The 20,552-nt window shown below is 39.7% G+C and overlaps 1 protein-coding gene across 3 annotated transcripts in view; it reads right to left on the bottom strand.

Annotated features, from left to right (window-relative positions):
• LOC134675876 (heterogeneous nuclear ribonucleoprotein L) overlaps positions 1-20,552 on the bottom strand; it is a 678,145-nt gene that overhangs the window by 8,227 nt on the left and 649,366 nt on the right. For 2 of the 3 annotated variants that reach the window (XM_063534203.1, XM_063534204.1), the window contains exons 7-13: positions 18,162-18,251; positions 12,604-12,683; positions 10,771-10,866; positions 9,465-9,575; positions 9,022-9,143; positions 7,293-7,443; positions 6,129-6,247 (exon numbers count right to left, since the gene is read on the bottom strand). In XM_063534203.1, coding sequence (XP_063390273.1) covers positions 6,129-6,247; positions 7,293-7,443; positions 9,022-9,143; positions 9,465-9,575; positions 10,771-10,866; positions 12,604-12,683; positions 18,162-18,251 — 769 coding nt within the window. The remainder of the gene's footprint in view (positions 1-6,128; positions 6,248-7,292; positions 7,444-9,021; positions 9,144-9,464; positions 9,576-10,770; positions 10,867-12,603; positions 12,684-18,161; positions 18,252-20,552) is intronic. The other variant, XM_063534205.1, reaches the window with a different exon arrangement.

Raw genomic sequence — 20,552 nt, 5'->3', positions numbered from 1 at the left:
AATTTGTGTGATGGAAATGAGCACACGTGACCCTGTTGAACAATATAATCGGCGTGTACGAAATGAGCGAACTACGAATGCGGCTGTACTAAGTTCTAATGCCACCGCCACGGCGGCCGACTGTACGCGTGCTTGTACTTGTATGTCCGCGCGCTCTGATGCGCCAGCGCCATCTATTGACAACGCGGAATAGCAATTAATTACGAGTAATGTTTCTTCGACGCCCGCTTTGGTTGAAAATGTGATTTTACCAACTGTTATCGTTAGTGTATTATCAAAAAATGCAGAATTTATTAAGACTCGGGCTCTTTTAGATTTAGGTTCTCAAACTACAGTAGTGCGGAGCGATTTTGTTGAAACTTTAGGGCTAAAGAAACATTACTCTGTTACCTCGTTATCGGGTGTCGGTGACAAAGCTAGTAATAGTAAGCATATAGTGACTCTTACTTTTCGGTCGGAACGTAAGGAAAACGTTATTTTATCGGTAAATGCGGTGGTTTTACGGTCGCCAACGGCGTACATTGCTACTCGGCTCGGTTTATCTAATGAATACTTTTCGGATTTCGGTTATGAACACATGTCTAGGGTGGACATTATATTCGGTTGCGACATACTCGGTGAAATAATTGAAGGAAATAAAATCATTATTCGGAAGGGTGGTCCATATGCTATTGATACAATATTTGATTTGGCGGTTTTCGGTCCATTGCGTGGGATTAATCGGGAGATACCACGTAGTGTGGAATATTTTTCGGGTGTTTCTTTGATTGACACGGTCGAGCGGTTTTGGAAAACGGAAGAGCCTCCTAAGGTCTCTATAAAAGATCCTATGGATGTGAATTGTGAGAATTTGTTTGAAACTACAGTCACTCGAGGGACTGATGGTAAATATGTTGTTCGTTTACCGTTAATACCTAATCATGCGGAGTTAGGTGACTCAAAACCAAATGCGATTAGTCGGTTTATAGCTTTAGAAAAGCGTATGAAATCGCAGCCGGTTTTCAAAGAAAAGTATAAACAATTTATGGAGGAATATCTAGAACTTGGTCATATGAAACTTTCACACTTTGATGTGGACTCTGGGCAGGAATATTTCATTTTGCCACATCATGGCATTTTTAAGAAATCAGGGGACACTGAAAAGATTCGTGTTGTTTTTGATGGAAGTGCGAAAACAACAACTGGTGTTAGTTTAAATGATTGTTTACATTCAGGGGAAAAATTGCAAAATGACATAACTACAATCATTTTAAATTTTCGGTTGCCCTTAATTGTTTTTACTACTGATGTAAAAATGATGTTTCGAATGACATGGATTCATCCTGAAGATCGAAGATACCAGCTAATTCTTTGGAGACGGAACGAAACGGAGCCTGTCCAATTTTTTGAACTGACTACTAATACCTACGGGCTAAAGTCAAGTCCTTTCGTATCGATTAGATGTCTTCACCAGCTGGCTGCAGACGAAAAGGAGCGGTTTCCGAATGCTGCCAGGCTTCTATTAGCCAATGCATATGTAGACGATATAAACGGAGGGGCGGACTCCATTCAGGAAGCTGAAATGCTTATGAATGAGCTAATCGCGATCATGCGAACTGCTGGCTATGAATTGCGAAAATGGGCATCTAACGAACCTCGCTTATTAGCTGGATTTCCCACGGATCATTGTGAAGTTCCTCGTTGTTTTGACAATGACGACAGTACTGGATTTATTAAGGTCTTAGGTATTCAATGGAATCCATCTACGGACACGTTTACCTATAGAGTTAATCTACCTGACGAGCAAGCTACGCCTACTAGGCGCAGTATTCTTTCGTCGTTGGCAAAATTATTTGACCCACTCGGATGGATTAGTCCGGTAGTCTTCAGGGTGAAATTATTATTACAGGAGCTAGTGAGTGACGGAGCTAAACGAGTAGACTGGGATTCACCGGCACCTAGCCACATAGTCGACAAGTGGAATAACATTCTCTCAGACTTACTCAATCTAAAGAAACTGGTTATTCCTAGGTGTTTGAAGTTAAAAAGCGAAGTGTCATACTCTTTGCACGGTTTTTGTGATGGATCGTCTGTCGGTTATGCAGCTGCAGTATACTTGCGAACAGAATGTTCTGATGGAGAAGTCACTGTTCGCCTGGTTATTGCAAAAACAAGAATTTCTCCACTTAAAACAAAATTGACGATACCACAGGCGGAATTAAGTGCCGCAAGTTTGCTGGCTAAATTACTGTCTCACGTATATTTAGCACTATGTGAGCTGTCACTTACAATCACGGAAATTATCGGTTGGTGTGATAGCACGATAACTTTAGCTTGGCTGAATATTTCACCCCATAAATTGGATGTATTTCAAGGTAATAGAGTTTCCCAGATAAATGAGCTCAATTTACCAGTTTCTTGGTTTTACATCAATAGTGATTTAAATTGTGCAGATGTTGCATCTCGTGGTTGTACAGCCGCCCAATTGCTTGAACATCCTTTGTGGTGGAGTCCAAAATGGTTACATCGGTCTCGAGAATATTGGCCTAACCAAACCAAGCCAGATTTACCTGAGAACTTGCCAGGATTACGTTCGAAATGTGTGTCTAATAGTCTCGCTTTAGATGACTTTGATTTAATCGATCGGTATAGCTCGTTTGAAAAATTAGTCAACGTGACAGCGCTTTTGTTTCGATTTATGAATAACTGTCGTGGTAGTAAAAATGTTAACAAAAATGTGTCTGTATCGGAACGTCGTTTCGCACTGTCTCGTTTGTTCCAGATGATTCAAAAGAAACATTTCTGTAGTCACATTGAAGATTTATCTGCTGGGAAACCTATTCGAGACTCGTTACGGAAACTTAACTTATTTGTCGACGGACAAGGTTTAATTCGAGTTGGAGGACGTCTTTGTCATTCAGAACTTCCTTATTCGGCCCGACATCCCATTTTACTTCCCGGAAAAGACAAACTCACATTTCTTTTAGTGGAACATTATCATAAGGTGTATTGTCACGTAGGTGCTGACACTTTAGCTTCAATTCTAAGTCGGAATTATTGGATATTATCAATGCGATTTGTAACTAAAAATGTGACATTTAAATGCATTCCATGCTTTAAAACTGCGCCTCGACACCAACAGCCATTTATGGCAGACTTACCTGCAGATCGGGTTCGATGCTGTCGAGTATTCGAAGGAGTAGGGACGGATTTTGCAGGCCCAATTCTCATGAAGAGCAGTAGTTTAAGAAATGCTCGCATTCAAAAGTGTTATTTGTGCATCTTCGTTTGTTTGTCAACAAAGGCGGTAAATTTGGAAATAGTTTCTCAACTTTCAGTCGAAGCATTTGTCGCTGCTTTTACTAGATTTGTTTCTCGAAGCGGGTTACCTTCCTTGATTCGCTCTGATTGTGGTACAAATTACGTCGGGACTAACAAACATTTGAAAGATTTATTCATTTACTTAAAGAATCATCACGGCGAGTTAGAACGTGAATTAATCAAAAACCAAATTACATGGCTGTTCAACCCTCCCAGTAGCCCAAATTAGATATGAGCGCCGCGCCGACGCGCCGCCGCCGCCGACGAAATTTTCGCGCCGCCGCCGCCGACGCTGCGCTATCGGCGTGGCATCGGCGTGACCTTGTTAGATACTACTACTTTCAGAATCAGATTTTATCTAGTTTAGATCTTTAACGGCGCCACTCTGAATAGCTTATCGACATTCAAAAGGTAGTTTAGGTCCATATAATTCAAAAATATCGTAGGTAAATTCCAACTTTTCTCTCTGGTAACCGCGCTACTAGTCTTAGGACAACGAAATTACAAATTTTGCCAGCTGGTTAGGTAATCCGTCATTCACCGCGAAATTAACCATTGCAAGCATGGCTTAATATTTTTAAAATGTAAAAAAAGGGGTTAATTTCAGATATTAAGCGTTTTCACGTCCAAAGGAAGGGCGTCGGAAACGGAAACGGCTCTCATTTAAACTTGGCCATTGTTCAAATTTCAAACTTTGCTCTCTCGAAGCTCAATCTTTGGCCTCGCATCGCTCGCATGGAAGTATCTCTATCCGCTATGAGAACCGCCAAGTTTTCGGCTCTGTTTGGAGCTCAACTTTCGGCCTCGCTTTAAAAATGTTTATTCATTGGTTTTTGTCCGATCTTAGCTCCACTGCAGCACGGCCTTTGGCCTCGCACGAATGCACCTGCATCTTCAAGTTTTTAACATTATGGCCTCGGTCTTTATCGGCCTTCGGACTTGCTTACACTGGACCACTAGTTCAATTCTAAGCTCTGCTCTCTTGCAGCTTGGTCTTCGGCCTTGCACAGAAGCGCACCGAAATCGGCGCTCCAGGCATTCGGCCGTCAGCCAAGCTCACAATTGGCGTTCGATTCTAAGCTGTATGCTTAATACCAGCAGCTCAGCCTCTGGCCTCGCATGCTCGCATGGGAAGGTAACGGAATCAGGTCTTCGGTGTTAGGTGGAGCTCGGCCTCGAGCCTCACCTTAAGACATAAATCGGTTTTGTTGGGTTGGTTTTGGTTAGCGACAAAGCTTGATTTTCCTCACTTCGGCTCTTTAGAATATCGACAAGACGTTTTCCTACGTTTTCCTGATGATAAAGTCAATCCCCTACTGTTTAGTTAGCACAAAAGAAGAGGGCCTCGCAAAGATCTTCCGGCCAGGGCCTCACCAAGATTAAGACCGGCTCTGATGCAGCGCGATACCGTTTATGCGAGTGTTTATACTATATAAAACTATTTTCGTACGTTTATTCAATAAATTATCCTTCAAACTGAAAAATGCACTTATTTTATAACTTTCTTACAGCGAAAACATGTTTTTTCAGATAAATTTCGGTTTGAATTATTTTTGCATCAATCAAAGGTGTTTCAAGGCCACGCCGCCGATTCGCCGCCGCCGCCGACCGATTTTGACCGGCGCGCCGCCGCCGGCTACATGCCTATCGGCGCTCATATCTAGCCCAAATATGGGTGGATTGTTTGAAGCTGCTGTTAAATCCGCTAAAACACACATGTATCGTGTACTCGGTGATCAACGGCTTACGTTCGAGCAATTAACGACATTTTTTACTAAGGTCGAAGCGGTGATGAATTCAAGGCCTTTGTGTCCTCTCAGTTCGGATCCGACAGACTTGGAAGTTTTAACTCCTGGTCATTTCATCATCGGTCAACCACTGGTAGCTCTACCGGAATATCCATTTGAATTAACGAATATAGGCCGTTTGTCGCAATTTCAACAAATTCAAAAACTGACACAACATTTTTGGTCTCGTTTTCGCAATGAATATCTTCATACTCTACAACAGCGTCCTAAATGGACTTTACGTACGAAATCTCCGGAAATTAATGATTTAGTTTTAATAAAGGAAGAAAACTATCCACCTTTACAGTGGAAACGTGGCCGCATTATTAGATTATTGCCAGGAAAAGACGGAATCAATCGTGTAGCTGAATTAAGGGTTCAAAACGGTTCTTTACTCCGGCCTGTTTCAAAACTCTGTGTATTGCCTTTGATGGATAGTTGCTAACCAAGACCTAGCTTGGTTCGGGGGGGAGAATATGTGCAAGCATTATTCATTCTCTCAAAATTTAAATCCATTGCCTGTGTTATGGCATGGCAACACCACGATGCACTGCGCAGTCGCGCAATAGACCAAGCATTCAAATGGACCAATGAGAGCAGTTTGGTTCTCGGTTAAAAAGATGTCGGGTTATGAAAGTTTTTCTCGGTTCATAAAACTATATTTTACATAGAATTGTGTGATAAGTGAACTCGTTTGACCATAAAAAGATTTGTAACATAACTTTAAGTGTGTGTGCATAAAGATTTACGCTGGGCCCGGTCGAAACATTGAAATCTGTGTGTAAATCAACCAGTGCATATAGCCGCCGTCGCCAGACTCGTCAAAGAGGTATGTGGATTCATTTTTGGTGGTTTGTGTAATGCTAGTACAATAAAACATTTAACCTATGGTTTACAGTTAGTAATTATAACATCGAAGGCAAAAAATACGAACAGATTTTAAGGAAAGTACCTGTACAAGGTTATAATAATACTTATATCGAAAGTTACCACTTCCAATTTCAAAGAATCCTAATTATAAAAAGGGGCATAAAATCTCACCTCTCGCTCTTTAGCGGGAACTTCGAGATAGTGTGCGGGGGCATGACCCCGTAATCCTTGAAGACCTGCAACAGCTGGTCGTCCGACACGTCTGGAGGCGTGTTGAAGAAGTGGAGCACCTGCAAATGATAAACATCTGTATAGTAGCTATTACGTGGCAGATTTTCAAAATCTTCTTCTTCTTCTTCCTGCCCTTATCCCAGTTCATCTGGGGTCGGGCCTCCCTGTGCATCGGCGCCAGGATATTCTATCCCGGGTTGTTGCTGGTGTAAGTTTCTGGGCTTTTAAATCCTTCTCCACGAAGAAGATTTTAAAGACAAGCTGGAATTTTTAAAACCTAACGGTGCAAGAGAGAAAGAGACATTACCTTGGAAGGCGATTGTATCCTGTTTTTATGTATGGTGGCAGACGTGAGTAAGCGATTGTTTTCTTTTCCAACATAGTCATTAATCATTATATGACGGTGTCTCTTTCCGATCAAACAGTGCAAGAGAGAAAGAGACAGTTTACCTTGGAAGGCGGTTGTATCCTGTTCTTATGAATGGAGGCAGGCGTGAGGAAGCGATTGTTTTATTTTCCAACACAATCGTTATTATTAAACAATGACGATCCCCCTTTCTGATCAATACAGTGCAATAGAAAAAGAGACAGTTTACCTTGGAAGAGACAGTTTACCTGTTCTTATGAATGGAGGCAGACGTGAGGAAGCGTTTGTTTTCTTTTCCAACAATGCCGATGTCTCTTTCTGATCTAATATAGTGCAAGAGAGAAAGAGACAGTTTATCTTGGAAGGCGGTTGTATCCTGTTCTTCTGTGTGGGGGCAGACGTGAGGAAGCGATTGTTTTCTATTCCAAAAACGCCGATGTCTCTTTCTGATCAATACAGTGCAAGAGAAAAAGAGACAGTTTACCTTGGAAGGCGGTTGTATCCTGTTCTTATGTATGGGGGCAGACGTGAGGAAGCGATTGTTTTCTTTTCCAACAATGCCGATGTCTCTTTCCGGTCAAACAGTGCAAGAGAGAAAGAGACAGTTTACTTTGGAAGGCGGTTGTATCCTGTTCTTATGTATGGGGGCAGACGTGAGGAAGCGATTGTTTTCTATTCCAAAAACGCCGATGTCTCTTTCTGATCAATACAGTGCAAGAGAAAAAGAGACAGTTTACCTTGGAAGGCGGTTGTATCCTGTTCTTGTGAATGGAGGCAGGCGTGAGGAAGCGGTTGTTCTTATTGCCGACGTAGTCCTTGAAGGAGGGCGACTTATCAGGAAGGGGGTACGGGTTCATTACTTCGGACAGGTACGCTTGTTTGGAGAATCTGGAAATACATAAGAAAAAAAATATATGTACAGTCACCATCAGATATATCGGAGCGGCCAAGGTGCTCACAAATATCTGAGCACGCCTCTATTGTCAAGGCGTTAGAGTGCGTGTTCAGATATTCTGAACACCTTGGACGCTCCGATATATCAGATGGCGACTGTACAAGCTTTAGCACTAGCGATCCTTGTCTAACGATCTCGCCTTGTTACATGTTAAAGCCTATTTTTTTATTATGAAATGACATTTTATGTTCATACTAGGAAATGTCATTTTAGTCTACCGAATAAAAAAAATAGACTTTAGAGCAGTGAATAATAACCTATTTATGGTACTCAAATTTCCGTCAAGAGAGAGAACCTAAAAATGTCCCGCAGCGGCAGTGGCGTAGAGAGAACTAATCTAGCCGTGGACAAAGTCGCATCTGCGAGGCCCTATTCTTTCACTGTGCCCGAAGAGGCCTCGCGCGAGGCCCCCTTGCGGCGCGAGGCCCACGCGTAGCGACAGTGGCAGACGAGCCGATATTCCTTCCTGACAGCAGTGGGAGAACGGCATACGTCCTGATATGTGCAAAATGGCGTCTGCCACACCACAGAATAAATAATAGCACTAGGAACAGAAGACTCACTCTCTAACAAAACGCGTCTGTTACGATCAGTACAGACATGGCCGCTAGGTGGCGACAACGCTACGCGCGGCTTATGGCTTTCCCCAAAATTGGGGTGGAATGGATGTACTTTTAGCTACCTGTAGCAAAGCGACGAAATCGCGGAGTGAGCCACGCCTGGCCACACGAAGGGCTATTTAGTTTTGATTGGAGTTTACAAAACGATTGCCATCTTAGCTAGGCTCCCAAAATAGCTTGTGCTTGATGATAACATGGAAATTCATCTACGTTACGTAAGTATGCAAAATGCTTAATCATCCATCATAATTAGGTTGAATTCTTGCTAGCGAAAACTTATTTCGTTTAAAAAAGTACTTAACAGATACCGGAAAATAAAAGTCATTCCAATACCAGATGTGGTCGAAATTGTTAATTTTAAAATCCGTTCCGTCTCCATTCGCCCCGGCAAACATCAATATCGGGGCGACATTAAACAAACAAGCCGAGTGCCGGCATCGGGTATCCAATGATTTATACTGGGATTATACCCGTCTATTTTGAGAAATGATCTTGTACAGGTATTTTGTGATATATTATCAATACGAGGAATTGACAGATTAAATGTCGAAACATGAGAAATCGCTTAGACATACATAGACGAGAACCTTAATCATCGTAAATCAATAAAGGTTCCGTCACAATGGCGCATTTTCCGGGCGGCGCGTGAGCGTTTTTTATGTAAAAGAGGCGCGCCCCGCTCACGCGCCGCCCGCAAAAAGCGCCTGTTTGACGGAGCCTTAAAGCGTAAGTATACAAAAAGTTTAGGTATAGTGAAATATAAAGCAACAGCGAATTTTTGTACAGCCGCCATCAGATATATCGGAGCGGCCCACGTACTCAATAATATCTGAACATGCAATTTAACGTCTTGATAATAGTCAAAAAGTGACAAGTAGGTATAATACTCACGCCAGTGTCAATGTGTAGTCTCCAACTGTGACATTGTTGAGATTCTGGACACATCTCTCTACTGACACGCCATCGCCCATCTGAACCATGGCTGTGCCTTCTTTTGTCTTCAAGAACTTTATCTGTGGAAAGAAAACAGCATTTAACGAACGCCAGTCTACCAGTAAAAAAAAGTAGTTTAAATTAGCTGAGCCGGCCTAGCCAAGGTGACAATCGCTATCACTACAACAACGAAACGCTTTTGTCTCTCTATACACTCTTCCATATTAGTGCGACAGTGACAGTTGCGTTTCGATCGCTACGAAGCGATTTCTATGTTGGCTACGCGGCCTGGATCGGGATTATTCGGGATAAGTGACGTACTAGAAGAAGAGCCTATATGTAACGTATGTTTACATTATTCATAAGAAGCTAAAAATTATCCGACAGATGAAGTGACTTACTCTGACGACGTTCCCGTAGAGGCAGCACAGATTGAAAAGACGATCCGCGTTGGCAGTCTGTGGGTCCAGGCCATACACCATCATCACAGCGCCCTGCTGTGGTGGTCCGCCCTGTTATAAGAAACAGTTGTTAATTACAGATGTAGTGAATAATTGTTTTCCATAGCATTTTCTCGACAACGTTCGTATTTGTCATGCTACTTCAATCAACCTCAGTACTTTTTGTACCGAGACTGACTGAAATAGCATACAGGGTGTCCCAGAAATCGACGTCAAGCCGTAAACGGATGATAGACCAAGTCATAACAGTTATCATGAAAATACAAAAAAAAAACCAACTCATGTTTTTAAAAAAATATGGTCACTTTAAAAATTCACTAAAAAATCCACACCCTGTAATGGTTCTTTAACTCTTGTTACTACAAATTCCATAATTTATTCTAATTTTTTTATTATTGTGTAATCTTGAATAATTACAGGGTGTGGATTTTTTTAGTGAATTTTTAAAGTGACCATAATTTTTAAAGAACATGAGTTGGATTTTTTTTGTATTTTTATGATAACTGTTATGACTTGGTCTATCATCCGTTTACGGCTTGACGTCGAATTCTGGGACACCCTGTATGACTAAAACACGTTCGCATGTTTCCGTGGAAATACGATGGAAAATAATCATGCACTATACATCTGTACACGAAATTCACACGTGCAGTAAGAATAGTTCCTCGCTTCATATAATCACACTTGTATTTCAAGTTAAGACCTCTCGTTATGTGCGAGTTGAATAGGTACTATTGTATCATCATCCTAATTTAACCCTTTACCAGTCTGACAGTTCAAAAATGACTATCGAATGTCAGTCTTACTCATGAAAATAGAACACATGTTTGAAGTCTCGCATGTGGGAAATATATATCCCTTAGCCTGGTAAAGGATTAAGAGCATGGCTCTTCTCGGTGGAGTATGCGCCAGTTTTCGCAATCCTTAGCCAGATTCTTTAGGTCCTGGTAAGACACGACATTTGCTTTTGCTTTTAATTATTGTGTATAGCTTGCTCGTGGTTTTCCTCTCGATCTAGTTGTAATAGTTCTTACACTATTGTATGTCAGATCTGTTCAGGGGCCCACTGATTACCAGTTCAGCTTCAGTTAAGTATCAGCCTGTCAGTTAAACGCAAAATTTGACAGCTCCGAACTACTGACAGGCTGATATCGTCCGGCGAACTGGTAATCTGTGGGCCCCTTTAGATACAAAATTCTAACCTGTATCTCTTGGACATTATTGTCTTGGTTCACGATAGACATACCTGGTTTTGTGGCGGCATAGCGGGATGGTGCATGGGCGGCGGCGGCACGAAACCTTCGCCACCATATCCCTCGGGCCCGTAACCGCGACCATCACGCTGCAACATGAAACAATACTTCAATAGGCCGCTCTACAAAATATAAACAATTAGACACCATTTATCATATGGCCTTAAACCCCCTTTACTTTTATACCGGGTGTGGCCTGTACCATGAGCAAATAATTAAAACATAGATTGCACTCCTCAAACGGTGACATTTTTGTTCAACAACTTTTAAAAAATATGAAGTATTTAGACTCCCTGTTTTTCATACAAAATAAATATTATCTTCAATGGACGCCATCGCCACGCCATATCATTGTGATTGACGTTGCTTGTCACGCCTTAAACATAACAGAATTCGCAATACATTGCGTCTTAGAATAAAATTTAAAGTGTATTAAAAATCAAACCACAAGTTATTTTTAAAAGTAGCTGTACAAATGTTGGTCAGTATGAGGAGTACAGCCTACAATTAAATTTTTTGCTCATATTACAGGCCACACCCGGTATATCATTATATTAAATCCGGAGATCGTGTGTTCAAACCCCGGCTCGTGCCAATGAGTTTTTCGGAACTCATGTACGAAATATCATTTGATATTTGCCAGTCGCTTTTCGGTGAAGGAAAACATCGTGAATTCGTGATACCGGACTAATCCCAATAAGGCCTAATAGTTTCCCCTGGGTTGGAAGATCAGATGGCAGTCGCTTTCGTAAACACTAGTGCCTGCGTCAAATCAATCGTGTCCGTGATAGAAAACTACAACTTTAATCCCTCCTAGCAGGGAAGAAAAGTGCCACTTTGATCCCTCCTAGCAAGGAAGAAAAGTGCCACTTTAATCCCTCCTAGCAAGGAAGAAAAGTGCCATTTTGATCCCTCCTAGCAAGGAAGAAAAGTGTCACTTTGATCCCTCCTAGCAAGGAAGAAAAGTGCCACTTTGATCCCTCCTAGCAAGGAAGAAAAGTGCCACTTTGATCCCTCCTAGCAAGGAAGAAAAGTGCCACTTTGATCCCTCCTAGCAAGAAAGAAAAGTGCCACTTTGATCCCTCCTAGCGGGGAAGAAAAGTGTCACTTTGATCCCTCCTAGCGGGGAAGAAAAGTGCCACTTTGATCCCTCCTAGCGGGGAAGAAAAGTGTCACTTTGATCCCTCCTAGCGGGGAAGAAAAGTGTCACTTTGAACCCTCCTAGTGGGGAAGAAAAAGCCCATTTTCAATAGATGATGTGAAATAGTACATTATTGTCGAGGCTCGGAAGTAGCTACTTGCAGGCTGAGGATTCGTTTTAAACGGACGACCTTGGGAGTCCGTTTAATTGAATCCGAAGCCAGCAAGTAGCCTTCCAGCCGAGTCATATATAGTGCTTTTCTCAAAAATGGTGCAAGAAATGTAAATATCATAGAAATATTTTACAAAAGCAACATTTTTACGTATATATTTTCACAGAACAAAGCCCTTGCCGCCTTTTTATTTTTTTTAATAAAAAAATAGAAGTGTATTTTTCTGCCGAAAATACGCCAACCTATTTGAGACAGCTAAATAGTCGCGGTACTAATCATCTGTTTGGCTGCTTAATGGGCCTGTGCCTTTATTTGATATGGCCATTTCAACTTTTAAAAAGTTTGGAACTCGACAAATAATGGAATTTGTATGCAACATTGCAGTCCTAAAATCGAGACTGCAATGTTTTTAACTTTTTAATTTTTGACTGACCATAAACTCCGCGCTTCGCGACCTATTTTTTAAATGGCAAAGTCGACTTTGCCGTCCATTTTTGAGAAAAATATGTTTACCGGATGATGGGGCGGTGGAGGACCATGACGCTCCATTTTCATCCCGGGGGGCGGGGGACCGCCGCTTCCGAACTCCATATCTGAAATAAATGGTACTTCTTAATTTGGTGGGGTTGGCTAGAGAAACCATACACAGTAGGTTTTCCTTAGGCGAATATCTTTCCCATATTCTAGTTTACAACTTTTAAGTTTAGGATTTTTAGGTAAACTGTGGATTCGCGTTTCGAAGAAATTTCGAACGTAGGGTTTCGTAGAATACCTACATTCTTTTATGTATGTTACAGCCATTTTACATATATAATGAAATTTCTACTATCCACTTATCCAGATTATTAAAATATAAAACACTTAATATTCCTATAAAAGTTAGGCAAATCAATTGTATAGTCTTACCCCCTCATTCATAAACGTTTGTCCCTTTCCATCATACCAATACGTCGGAAAGGGACAAACGATTATTATCGGCTTGTCAACTTTAGTAAACGTTTATGAATAAGGGGGTTAAAATTTAGCATTAGATAAATTTCTTAAGAATTAAAATATTACGGGCTTACAGAAATCAAACAAAAATACATAGAAACAAATTAACAAAATGCAAAAACGTGCATTTTTTTCGAAAAAAAAAAACTCAAAGAGGTGTAAAACTACATGCAACATGGAACAAGTGGAAACATGGGTTCTAAATGAAAGTCTGTAGTAGTATTATATAGTTTTTATTGTTAAAAATGCTTGTATACAATGTGTGTGTGTTCTAAAACTCGTATTTTATATCTTATATTTTATGTCATAAACTGTATGTTAACAATATGTATAAAAACATATATATGTGTTCGGGACACTCATTTAGGTACAAAAAAATCGATATATGTTTCACTCAACATGCGTTAGAAGAGTACAGATACTGTGCTGCATCCTATAGTAGGTAAGGGACAACTAGTTAGACAGTTTATCATGCTAGGGGGTGATTTTATATGTCTTAATACATACCTACTTGTCAAACCTAAATAAGTCGTTGCATACGCGTATAGTTTTATTTTAAATAATATATAATATTTACTGGTAGTCTAGACAATTATAATGTAACGATAGTAGGTACATAAGTAAGTATTTATTGCCTAAAGCTTAAATAATAAGCTCGCGACTATAAATCTTAGTTTTTTATATGTATTTTTGTGCATAACTATAATAAAGCGACATAATTCGTTTGGTTGCCTTGTTTGCAAAAAAATGAGACGTGGCCGCGTTTTTTTTGTAAGAGACCAAGTGATATTTGTATTTTCTTACCAAAAAAAGTACAGTCAGCGACAAAGCTTATTTGATCACTAGTCTAACGCGTAGCAAAAATTTGAGTGTGAGTTTTTTTTTCTAACTTTAAATTAATAATCTTTATTTAAAGGAAGGATACTTTTAATCACGTAATTACAATGCCGGTACCCAACTCAATTATATCCTGACTAGATACTGCAACAATAAACTACAAAAAGGATACCTACCCAAGATACCTCCGAGACTTTAAAGAGAATGAAGACATCTCTAAATGTGCTTTCAACGTCCATTATACAAAGTCCCGACTGCACTTTGAGATAATATCAGTTTTAATTAAAAAAGACATTGAAAAATTTTACGACTGCATTCTCGACTCACTAAGCGAACATCCTGTATAAGAGTAAGGGTCATAAGTCCATTAAAAAAACCCTATTGTATGACATACGTGTTTAAGTAAAACTAAACTGTGTGTGTATAATTATAAGGTCGCTTTTTCCTTTATTCGCTAGTATATATAGTTTATATCCTGACTAGATAGTGCAACAATAAACTACAAAAAGGATACCCAAGATACCTCCGAGACTTTAAAGAGAATGAAGACATCTGTAAATGTGCTTTCAACGTCCATTATACAAAGTCCCGACTGCACTTTGAGATAATATCAGTTTTAATTAAAAAAGACATTGAAAAATTTTACGACTGCGTTCTCGACTCACTAAGCGAACATCCTGTATAAGAGTAAGGGTCATAAGTCCATTAAAAAACCCTACTGTATGACATACGTGTTTAAGTAAAACTAAACTGTGTGTGTATAATCATAAGGTCGCTTTTTCTTCTATTCGCTAGTTGCACTAAAGTCTTTTTTGTTACAAAAAGATTAATAAAGTCCTTTGGAGTTACGCTCTTCTCAAAAAGTAATGGATAAAAGTCCAGTCCGAATTCAATTTAAGAAGGTTTATTCCTACTCAGTTAAGATGTCGTATTTTTTCTTCCTTTTAGTTCTGATATTTTATCGGTTTTCCTGGGTGTTATAGTGAAATAAGTATTTGAGTGAATAATTTTGATGGAACTAGTTTTTTTGTTTTTTTTTTGTCAGCCTTTTTGCTGTAATATCGGACCTAATATCACTTTTAGCCATTTATTTTACGTTATGTTAAGAAAAATATGTTTATTTCGATTACGTACTTTATACTACGTATATGCAGCGACACAATTAGTCCGGTTGTCAAAATTTATTGCGGGAAAGACCGACATAGGTCTAATACGCCCATATTTTTGTGAGCTTCACTCCTTCTGTTAAAGGAGCAAATATGTGTAGTCACCACACCATAATATGCTACTCTTCGAAGGCCGCAAAAATATGTGACACGCTCTTACGGCTCTACAAATAAGATCTTGTCGGATATTTTTGCGGCCTTCGTTGTGTGACAAATTATTGCAGGTGACTGTACAAACGCAAGAGTTAAAAGTGACGAAAAAGGCTTGTAGACGGTCTTCTCCATATTGACAAACGTGTTATGTTATGTTTGTCTGAAACCTAATAAACGGACTGATGGCTAACCCCCTTAAGGGGCAGATTAACAGTCCGCCGGACGGTATTGTGGCCTGTCAGTTGTTCAGAACTGTCAAAATTTTGTTCTGACAGGCCGATACCGTACGGCGGACTGTTAATCAGTGAGCCCCTTTATTCATAAACGTTTACAAAAGTTGACAAGCCGATAATAATCGTTTGGCCCTTTCCGACGTATTGGTATGATGGAAAGGGACAAACGATTATTATCGGCTTGTCAACTTTAGTAAACGTTTATGGAATAAGGGGGTAAGTTAGTACACACGTTAATTATGCTAACACTCTGTCCATGCTCTACATAATTATGCATCGTTCCGGTGTCAATCAGTTTAACATATGCCTTAGGGATATACTGTGCTTACAGATAGTTTAATGTGTGGGCATATTTGTGACATAACAGACGTAGTACAGTACCTGCAGTAATATTATATATTACTCTTCGACGGCCGCATAAAAAACGCTCTTATGGCTCTATAAATAACGTGTCAGCTATTTTTGCGGCTTTCGTTGAGTAACATAATATTGCAGGTGACTGTACCGTAAAACCAGCCGACTATAATCCAAAAGCACCCAACTATGGCCCAAACTAACTCGATAATCTAGATTCACATCGGCTAGTATGAGTTGCTTTCTCACGCGCGATTCCATACCTACTTAAAGGCTCCTCTTCAGGTTGGGCCAACGCCAACGCCAACGAGGGACGCATTTATGCGTTAGAGGGAGCAAGTGATATTGCTATCTCATTCTACCGCATGGCTGCGTCCCTCGTTGGCGTTGGCGTTGGCCCAACGTGAAGAGGAGCCATAAAGTCGCGCTATGTGGATGTATGGATTCGCTCGTCCTAACAGGTCAGACCTTCTAGCATATACTTGAAGTCGCGCAAGACCGCAACTCATGCTAGCAGGTCATGTGAATACTGAATTTTAAATGTCGCACAGTTATAAGGCAAAATATTTTTGTAAAAGGAAGAAAAATAATTAATTATAAACTGTAGAACTTAAGGATATTAGTTGCAGTACTAGACTATAGGTGCTTTTACGGTAACATATAAAGGATAGTGATTATTTTATTGTATTCTATAGAAGGTATAGTTTCACAAAAATGTCCAAGATTTAAATATAGTTATGTGAGAAAAAATGTCATTAATGTGGTGTAGTACTCAAATATTTCTGAACAATACATTCATTCATAAAAATGTGTAGGTATATAGGTAGGGTAATTCGCCAGTAACTGGCCACCTGTTAGTAACTGGCCACCCTAAACTAAAAATGAATTCTATTCACCTATAAACAGAATTCATTGTAGTATAAGAGGGCTAGTTATTGAAGGCTGGCCAGTTATAATGAATTCTGTTTAAAGGTGAATAAAATTCATTTTTAATTTAGGGTGGCCAGTTATTGGCGGGTGGCCAGTTACTGGCGAATTACCCTAAATGCCATTCACAGAACATACATTTTAAATGTTATGTCGATATTCGAGTATAATATTTTATTATGTACACACTAAATTCTGCAAAAACATTCTAAAGAAGAATTTAGTCACAAAGTCGGTTAGATAGATATATATAATCTAGACTAGAAGGTACTTTTAGCCTTAGAAGTATCTAGTAACTTCCAGTTTCTAAATACGGTAGTAATTATTTCTATGTCTAAAGACACTTATAAGGCTAAAATCTCAATCATTACATAGAACTTAAAATCTATATTAAACTATTTAAGATTCAAAGTTCTACAGAGAAATGGGTACCCCATAACACTAACATCTTCAAACTCAACAGACTTAGTTCCAAGCAAGTACAAACAAGGGTTACTAAAACACAGGAAAATTAGTTGTGGTCGGTAGATACTACTTTATTCTATTGTTACCTAACTTATGCGCTCAGAGTTAATAAAACTTTTGTAAAAAATATTGGATATAAATATCCAAAATTTACGATGCTCTATCATAGTCCCCTTTCTAATCGACACGATTTTGGCGACGCCAAACTCTATCAGGCCTATTCGGATTTCCAGATAATCACAAGATCTAGAGACGATTTAGGGATCAACTAGATCTACATTAGATATCGACTAGATTTGACTTGGATGTCTAAGTCATAACTTGTCGAAATCGTTCAAAAGGAGCTCCATAATCGCGGAAACGTCAATTTGACATACAAATATCTATAAATTATCCATATCGTAACTTGTTGAAGTCTAGTAGAAATCTAATTCATTTTCCGAATCGAGCCGTATGAGTACAGACACCAACACTCTGTACATTGGTGGACCTTATTACAAAAGGCATATGGTCTTCTTTCCTGTGTGGGCGATGGTACGAGAGTATGTTATTATATCGTCGGGTGACAAGCAAAAGTCACTAACTAACACCATTGAAATTATTGGACAATAAACCGTGTTACAAGTGCAATAAAGTGCATTGTTACTTTAATTTTTTGATAGTACTTAGTGACTTTTGCTTGTCACCCGACGATATGACTGTCACAAAAGTATCTCCAATTTCAGGATTCTCATTCAGATGACAACACGTAGCTAAAAAAATATTTGCAAATTGATCATACGAACATATATGTTAATTAAAATGTAATTAACTAATTACTCTCTGAGGTCGAAAAAGGGTCTTTCAGACAAGATTTTACCTACCTACCACAACAAACTTTCTCCGTGCATAGCACTTAACATGGTTAGACTCAACAGTTAACAACATTCCGCCATATACCAACCATTTTGTGCATGATCGCAAGAGTTCTGGCTGTGTTGGCTGCAAGTATCCTCGCTCGCCGGTCTGGTGGTCGGCTGGTTCAGCGAAGCATCTGCCGGTCACAGGTCAATGAGGTCTGGCATCCAATCCGTCAGTTCAGAAAAACTTGTCTCCACAAAAATTTATTCTGTGACTGTTGTGTGTCGTAATGACGGAGGGTAGTAGTGGTGTCCTGTTAATGTTGTGTCATTGAGCCTTGATGGGGATGTCGTAGTCTTGGGTTCAAGGGTAATGAGGCGGCAGTCACGTGAAAGCCGTGGGCGAGAGCAGGTGCTAACCCTAGCTACTAATGACATAAGGAACCTTATGCTTGTGTTTGCTGTCTAGATCTCAATAGACAATGGTGAAGGGGCACCCCACACTAGCGTGTTTTGAGCGTAGGCGTCTAGTCAGCGCTATGGAAAGTGGCATCACTGCGCAGTTGCATCAACGTTGCGTCGTCGTGCAGCCACAGAGTTGAGAAGACGACGAGATGAATGTGGGACGACTGGGGTGGCTCTAACGTGCGTAAAACAATAATCTGATTGCTATGGTATGTATTATTAAAACTCTCATCACGATTCAGTGAAGATGCTTTGCGCAGAAACGTCTGGCCCAATAAAACTCTACATGATAAACATCCGTTTTTAATTGCAAATATAATAACAGAGCCTCTACCATCAGTTGGCAGAGTATTTTTCACTTACTTTCAGTGAATAAACGTGCCGTGTGTCACGTTTTACGTTTCTTTACGGTCTTATGTGCCTAACTTCACTCCACTCCAAACGATAATGTCCCTTTCTAACTATACTAAAAAAAATAGCAAAAATTATGATTTAATTAGTACGAGTAAACGGTAAATTACATATCGAAAGTAAATTACGTTCACGATAGCGTTTATGTCAATGCCAAACTGATGGTAGCCGTGAATGTCAATGAAGTTAAAAGTTAATCAGTGTAAATCCAAGACCTAAAGTCACTGTGGAGAAGACCTGATATAAAGATATAAAATATTTGGTTGAGAAGATCGTCATAGGGCAAGAATTCTCGTGTTTGTATACGTACGTCGCGCTAAAACAGTCTGAATGAAGAGCTTTACTCCTTCTGCTCTATACCGACGTTACGCAAGAGTTAGCAGTGTTGCCAACTCGGATTTTGAAAAAATGCTAGACTATTAATGTCTAGATTATGCCAAAGATTTTTGAAACACCTATGCTAAAAAAATGCTAAAGTATTACTTGAATTTAGACACTTAAAACACATACTTTTTTCAAATGTACCGCCTTTTCTACTGACAAGATCTGCTTGACCAACTTTATATAGTCCGTTGACGTCCATCCGTCCACAAAAGTCAAAATTCATATGAAAATATGAACCACATAAGGCGATGGCGCATATTGTTGCTGCCAAGTTGATGCAAACTTGGCTTAGACTAAAATATGCTAAAAATTTTGGTACCAAAGCGAGTGAAAATATGCCAGATCTGGACATCATTATGCCAACTTGGCAACACTGAGGGTTAGAAACGATGAAGGAGCACGTAGACGGTCTGACCTGATAGACGATCAACTCCACAATACTCCACATCCAACTTAAATAAATGAAGTGATGAAGTGACACCCAAAATGACTAAATATAGTTATTGCAACACCAAAAAAAAGATGTGTTGTGATATAAAGCCAATTTTGTATACTCTACTCAATAATGGATGTTAGTAACATACTCGGTAACGTAGGTAGATGAGCATAGACTGTGTATTACTATAGGTACATTTTTCAACCTGTACATATTAATGGGACCTTTTAAATGAAACAACATCTCGATACAAGTGCACGGAAATTGAATTTTGCACACAAGCTATGAATAGCAGCGAATTAATTATATATCGGGAGTATACCGCAGCGTTTAGTAAAATCCATTAAGCCGTGTTAAGGGCGTGTTACACAAACTGATAAGTTGTCACGTGCGATATTGGATAACAAATCTTCAATTTTAATTAGGTATTCCTTGGATGGATTAGAGTAGAAAGTTAGAGAGTAGTTAGGGAGCTTAGCGAAACCTAAGCCCTATTCTGCCCCGTAAAGGGTTACCAGATGACAGGAATTTTCCTGACATGTCAGGAATTTTGGCCTTTTGTCAGGAATGGGCACGGAACACGAAAATGTCAGGATATTTTGAATTGATAGACTTTTTTATAAAGTACCGTAAAGTCGGGTTACTTAAGCCCTGGGGGGTAACTTTGGCCTCCCTGTCGTCGTCGTCATCGTCAATAATATGAATGCCAGGAAAAATATTCGGAAATCAGGAATTTTGTCAGGAAATTCAAAATTTGTATCTGGTAACCCTAGCCCCGTATCTAACCCCTATAACACCT

Source organism: Cydia fagiglandana, chromosome 23 (genome assembly GCF_963556715.1).
Source record: "Cydia fagiglandana chromosome 23, ilCydFagi1.1, whole genome shotgun sequence".
NCBI lineage: Eukaryota > Metazoa > Arthropoda > Insecta > Lepidoptera > Tortricidae > Cydia > Cydia fagiglandana.
This window is presented reverse-complemented; position numbering and strand designations above follow the sequence as displayed.